The sequence below is a fragment of the Anneissia japonica genome, unplaced genomic scaffold (assembly GCF_011630105.1).
Source record: "Anneissia japonica isolate Jap-2015-1 unplaced genomic scaffold, ASM1163010v1 scaffold458_len85933_cov152, whole genome shotgun sequence".
NCBI lineage: Eukaryota > Metazoa > Echinodermata > Crinoidea > Comatulida > Comatulidae > Anneissia > Anneissia japonica.
This window is the reverse complement of record NW_022730378.1, coordinates 83693-91001: the sequence shown is the minus strand read 5'-3', so window position 1 is coordinate 91001 and position 7309 is coordinate 83693. Positions and strand designations below refer to the sequence as shown.

The 7309-nt window shown below is 28.9% G+C and overlaps 1 protein-coding gene across 2 annotated transcripts; it reads right to left on the bottom strand.

Moving 5' to 3' along the window:
• Positions 1-68: 68 nt before the first annotated feature.
• LOC117114913 (adhesion G protein-coupled receptor L4-like) lies at positions 69-6980 on the bottom strand. 2 transcript variants are annotated; one of them, XM_033258528.1, is made up of 10 exons: positions 6304-6980; positions 5975-6014; positions 5342-5455; positions 4171-4370; positions 3629-3690; positions 3250-3361; positions 2545-2648; positions 2009-2111; positions 767-917; positions 69-152 (listed from the first exon to the last, which is right to left on the bottom strand). In XM_033258528.1, the coding sequence occupies exons 1-10, from the start codon at positions 6880-6882 to the stop codon at positions 82-84; spliced, it is 1536 nt and encodes a 511-aa protein (XP_033114419.1). In that variant the 5' UTR covers positions 6883-6980; the 3' UTR covers positions 69-81. The 2 variants fall into 2 exon arrangements, with proteins under 2 accessions (XP_033114419.1, XP_033114420.1); XM_033258529.1 differs by lacking the exon at positions 5342-5455.
• Positions 6981-7309: the final 329 nt, after the last annotated feature.

The window sequence follows — 7309 nt, the reverse complement described above, 5'->3', positions numbered from 1 at the left end:
GTATATATAGGCCTATATATGTTATTGTACAAATATTTCGAGAGTTCACATTCATGTATAATAGTACTGTTATCAATAATCTTACACTTCCGTTGAACGATATCGTCTATTAAATATTCCATAACTGCAGGCGACAATAACGAAAGGAGAAGCTGAAATGATTTAAGTTATACCAAAAAAGCTCATTAATTCTAATCGATGTACTTTATGTTGATACGACATAATAATCGATGCAAAGCAGTTGCGTAAGCCTTACAAATGTATAATTGAACTTGACAAAAAGAAAAACAGTCTCATAAATATAACTTGCTCATTTGCAATACAGATACAATTTATTAACTTAAGCATAGAATTAAATTGAAAATAAAACCCGTGTGTACTCTGCATTTCTGGATAATGATCCAAATAATAAAAACACTTCTGATGGCTGGAAGTGCCCATTTTACGCTGTAAAATTTATGGGTAAGCAATTTTTAAATACACATTTCTATGTTCAAATTGACCATATTTAATGTTAATTCAAAATGTGCAAGTTAATTTCAAAACAATTTTTTAAAATTTTGTTATGGTGAGTTTCATGGGAAAATACATCTTTAATATTGAACTTTTCTAATTACAAATTGTAACTGAAGAAATGCTCTGCGTGCAGACAATTACATTGCATATGCGATATCGTTTATTATAATTAAAACTGACGGGCTGGCAATAGTCTACGTGAAGTCAATTAATTATATTTATGTAATCTTTAATAATCGTATAAACTTACCCCACCCAACAGCACTGAAGGCATAAAAACATTTTTGTGTAAGATGGTAATTCCTTGAGGTCATATACAGATGAATACTCTCAACTAACATCCACATCAAGGCCGACGTATAGCAATAATGAATTGCGACCGCCATCGCGTTGCATATACCCTTAAACAAATAGGATCAGAATGCAATAAACAGCTTTCATGTATATGTTATATACCAATTTGCATATTATATGCCAATTTACTGATAAAGATAATAACAACGGTAACAACAAAAGCAACAACAACAACAATAATAATTATAATAATAATAACAATACTAATAACAATCAAATTAATACATGCTAATATTATTAATACTGTATAAATAATCCTAATAACATGTTATGTTATTGGTAATAATAATTTAATGTTAACAAGGGCCTTTCTCTTGCATGTTGAATGCGACACAAAACACAATATTCAGAGCTTTCATGCTAAATATAATACCTAATTCAATATTCAATATTTAGCTAACATAATGTTATGTCTTAATCTAAACCTCGCTTTTGTATACGTAACCGAATGAATATAAATATACAAATTACGTTTCAATCAATATAAATTCTACATGTATTGGAAAACCTTTGTTAAGTTAACATGGGATAAAACATCTGATTTAAAACAGGTTAAACATTTTCACTGTCTCTTTTATTTTTTGTTATTAATTAAGCTAACTTACATAACTTTTAGTTACGTTTTTTTTTTTAAATTTTAGTTAAAGCTGAATGCGCCAATTTCCTGTGTGCTGCCACTGAAAAGTGAAATGCCAAATTAATTATCATGACAGATTTAGACTCTTTTATTCATCGTCACATACATACATGGTATTCATTCTCCATGTGATACCTTCATTTAAATACAAAGGTTACTGCACAACAAAAAAAGTCATACAATAAGAAGAGATAAAGAAACATAAAATATAAAAAGTCTTGTAAAAATACAAACTGTACATATTTTTCTTTTTGGAAATTTTCTCGGCGTTATTAAAAATATTAAAAAGTCCAAGAGAATTTAAGGTGCATTTGAATACTTCGATAAGTCATTATTAATTTAATTATTATTATTTTAAAAAGGTAAAAATTACAAATTAACTATTTATTGATATAAGCATTTAAATGGGACAAAAGTTCATTAATGCCAGTTATTGCACTTAAAAAAAACCTATTACATTACCGTATGTTATTGACACTGAAACTATTTAAACAATATTACCTCGTTCTCTGTTTTATCAATTCCAACCAGAAACAAAAAATTTGCTGATGCTAGTGCCACGCACAAGCAGAAGTGTACTTTTATAACAAATGTCTTGCGTAACCTACAGATAGAAATGACAGGTTATGCTTATGTGTTTAGTAGGTCTATATGAGAATATATATAGCTTAACAATTTATTTTATGATATATTTCAATTCACTTCCTTCCTTTTATTTAAAAGATGGTTCAATTAAATAAACAAGTATTTGTTATGATAGTATGTAGACGTACTTGCCAGTGTTAGCTTTGCATAATAAGACGCATTTATGGCTTCGGATTTGCCACTGCCATAAAGCATACTGAATAAATATAATCAATACATCTCAACTCGCATGCGTAAAATATCATAGTAAATTGTAATGAATTTATTTTATGTTTGAACGAATATTTGTGATGTTTCTTGAAGTATGGTGATAAAACAGTAATGTAGTGTGGTACGCGCGAATGCGTGTGATGAAGAAATATGTGTATTATGTCGATTGATTCACAACGTACCCAACATAAACGAAGATGCACCCAGCAGCAACAAGGCAAAACAGTGACAGGCTTAGAACAACCGCAGACAAAATTGAAGAGGATTTATCAGCTGCTAAATCAGCCTGTATGTGCACATGAAATTAATAATTTCATGAAATAATAATAACAAAATTCATGATTTAAAATATACATATGCCACTACCTACATATACTATCTACTACATAACTGTTATAGCCTTAATCGATCAGGTATTCGTCTCTGTATCCCTCAAACAAAAACATCTCTGTGTCCCTCAAACAAAAACATTTCACTTGAGTCAATCTTTCATCTCTAACTCAAGTCATGTTTTCAACAGTAAAGTTTGCAGTAAATGTTTTGATGTGCCAATCTGTGTGGTATTATTTTTGTAACCAATTATCTATTTTTTAATTACGTAATTTCATATTAAAATTATTTTTAATGCCGCTGTAAAACAAATTTCTGTATTAGTTCAATCAAGTATTCTGAATCTTGTACAGTATATTCTAATTGTAAAACATGAACAAATTCTGTATTATTCACGACAGCAACGACATCGTCACATGTTCACAAACTGAAATCAAACTAAAATCATCTGCATTTTAAGATATTATTTAAGTTACTTGATAGTAACTTATGTATGAATGGAAAAGCACCTAGTGATAGTTAAACACTTTCCTTCCGAGTATACGATGAATACGTACCGTGGATTTCAGAGCGAACAACACTGTGAAGCTCGTTAGATGGTTACACCTGCAGATGGTGCTTGACGAGTTACTGAAACTGACGAAGCAACCATGTGTCGACCACGTGTTACTGATATAAGAAACGTAATTTTATAAACAATAATTAATGGATTTTAATAATTTCATCAAACATGTAGTGGCCTCGCCCTTGGTCCCTTTACAATGATTTATTTTTATCACTACCTGAAATCTTATAGAAGAGACTCTGGCCAACTTGAAGGTTCAGAGTGATCTTTGGATAATCAACGAGATCTTTCGGCCACAGACCTTGTGTTGTATACGTTATAGGCTTACAGTACTTTTAATTTAGTATTGCAGTGCACAATGTGTTACTTACGGAGAAGGGTTATTGTCCCAAAAAACGCAATATGCATCATAGCCCTGACCTGTGTCCAACACCTATAAGGAATTGTATATACCATCATATATTCTGTTTTTTTGGGGGGTTTTTTTTGCCAATATTTTGGCTTTATCACATACACTTAGTATAATTGGAAAACATCTTAAGTATAATAGCTTTGATTTACGGCACTTTATCTAAAAAATACGGCATTTTATGGCGATGCCTAAAGGGAGTGATTTTCTTGGTGGAATATATTTACTGTATTATAAAAAGGGTTCTTATCGTGATTAATGGGATCATCATAGAAATAGATATGGCGCCTTTAATACGTTAGCGCCAAGTAAGAATCATAGACTACTCCATCAAGTTCAATACATTTTAAGAGCAGAATATTGATGTAGAAATAGAAAAGTGATGGTTGAAACAAGACTAACAGTAACGAAAGATTATGAATTTATTTTATGAAATAATTCTGATATACGCAAACAAAAAGCATTTCAATTACAAAATTTAGAACAGAAAATTTTCATTCTTACACCCTCAAAAATGTCAAAATCGATTTCAATATAAGATTTTTCGCTAATCTGTATCTTCGTATTGTTTGATTTTAATTGAATGCTAACGATGATTGCCATTCTGGTAGCCTCTGAATATTGTAACTCAGTGAAGTTCGATGGTGTCCTTATACGATCACTACTTTCAGATATGACTTCTGAAGATATATAAACAACCACATCTAGCAAAAAATAACCCATAATTATTATAATATCTTTACTTTCATATTATAAATACATTAGTATTTAACATTATTATTATTTTTATTATTGTTGTTGTTGTTGTCGCTGTTGTTGTTGTTATTATTGTCATTATTATTATTCATCATCATTATTATCATCATCATCATCATCATCATTATTATTATTATTATTATTATTATTATTATTATTATTATTAGCTTTTCCTAGCAGTAGCAGGAAAAGCAATTGTTTTTGTTCTGATTATATTTTCTTCCACATGCCTCTTTTTTTATTTTTTTTTTTAGTTTAGTTTTTTTGTTTTTAGTTTAGTTTTTTTGTTTTTAGTTTAGTTTTTTGGTTTTTAGTTTAGTTTTTTTGTTTTTAGTTTAGTTTTTTGGGTTTTTTCTGTTGTTTTTTTGTTTTGTTTTGTTTTGTTTTGCTTGTTTTTGCACAGGATTTTCCTAACAGGCACTTTAGTCACTTTCCATGCTTGGATCTTCGGCTGTAAATTTGAGGGTCATTTAAATTGCTAAGGTCCCAGGCCTAAATATCTCTAAAAACTTCTTATCAATAGAACTAAACGAAACTTTTCATAATAATTTGTCATGGCCCAATGAAGACTAATTACATATTGGTGGCAATATAGGGTTTGAAGATTAATAAAACCGGGGTTAAATTGAACTATATAAACATAGTTTTCTTTTTCTAAAGCGTTAAACCAGCTGCAGTTTAGTTCAACGCAAAATTACCATGAATTGAATGAATTATTTTAATAATAATAATAATAACAACAATTGTTATTATTATATTTTATTTATGTAATTATTATTATTATTTTTATTATTATTATTATATATTTATTATTATTATTATTATTATTATTATTATTATTATTATTATTATTATTATTATTATTATTATTATTATTATTAAAATTACCATTGTATGATTCATTTCTGAATCCACATACCATTAACATCAGGGATCGCAGATTGTGGTAAATAAATTCTCGTAGTATAATCTCCGCCTGAAATTTCTATTGTAGTAGATTTATTCACCTCCACAATATATTCTTCTGCTACAACTAAATAATAATGATATAACCTTTCAATATTAAAGGCATAATTTGCATTATAAAAATATATTTGAATGACAGAACGAATGAAGTAGAGTTTATTTGCACACAGTTGCATGTTATGTTTATCAACGTATAATATAATATAATATAATAATAATAATAATAATAATAATAATGACGATGAGGATGATGATGATGAATAATAATAATAATAAATAATAATAATAATAATAATAATAATAATAATTATTATTATTATTATTATTATTATTATTATTATTATCATTATTATTATTAATTTTATTTAATATATATTAAACGGAATAGTTCTGTTCTATGTCAGTACTTCGAAAGGATTAGTGCTGTTCAAAAAAGTGAGAACAATTGCCTGCAATAGAATTTCAATTCACCAAAAAATCAATATGGTTTTGTCGCGTATTATCTCCGGTGTATTACAATTGTAAAAAAATACTATTTATTAAAACATTAAACTCTAATTATTATGGATTTTTAAACGTGGCCTACCTTGTGTGCACTCACTTCCATGTCTAGAGTTGTCACTATACTGAAAGCAACCATCATTCACTCAATGGTAAATTATAATAATAGTATTCATAAAATTAATAATAATAATAATAATAATAATAATAATAATATTTCTTTTATGTATCTATTTTTGGTAAAGAAGGAATATTTCACGCATTAGTACTGCTAATGATAATGAAGATAATGAAGGTGATGATGATTATGATGAAGATAATAATAATAAACATAAATAAAAATATACTTGATAATATTATAATAATAATAATAATTTTAACTGTCAGTCATCCTGGAAGAAAAGAATCACACACCTCGCTATATAAAATGCTCAATAATTCTTCATTGTCCCCAGTTGCATGGTGTGAGCTGTAACACGGGCTCTGTGTAGTTGCAGTCGGGTGCATTTCCTTATTGGCTGTTGTCATTGTGTGTGTGCCTAATGTACCGGGAGGCCTTAAAGTAGTCATGCTCGTTTCTATACTACTTCCATGTTGACTGGCACTTACAGAACCCATTGATGTCGCTGGCAGAAAAGTGGTCAAACTCGATTCTATGCTACTTCCATGTTGGCTGACACTTACAGAACCCATTGACGTAGCTTGCTGAAAAGTGGTCAAACTCGATTCTATGCTACTTCCATGTTGGCTGACACTTGAAGAAGCCATTGTCGTAGCTTGCTGAAAAGTGGTCAAACTCGATTCTATGCTACTTCCATGTTGACTGGTACTTACAGAACCCATTGACGTAGCTTGCTGAAAAGTGGTCAAACTCGATTCTATGCTACTTCCATGTTGGCTGACACTTGAAGAAGCCATTGTCGTAGCTTGCTGAAAAGTGGTCAAACTCGATTCTATGCTACTTCCATGTTGACTGGCACTTACAGAACCCATTGACGTAGCTTGCTGAAAAGTGGTCAAACTCGATTCTATACTACTTCCACGTTGACTGACACTTACTGAATATCTTTCTGTTGTGGTCAGAATGTCGTGTATACCTAGACAATTGCAAGGACAGAGCCCGAATAAAATTATTTAAATGTCAGATTAGCATAATTATTGAATAAATTATGGCAGTACACATGGATACACTACATTAGGACAGCATTTAATAATATATTATACATATAAACATATATATATATATATATATATTATTACCTACATATATATATATTTATATGTACTATATATACTTATATAACGTTAATATATATATATATATATATATATATACATAAATATGTACTTTAATGTATCATGAAATATAAATATATATATATTATACATATATATATATTTATATATATATATATATATA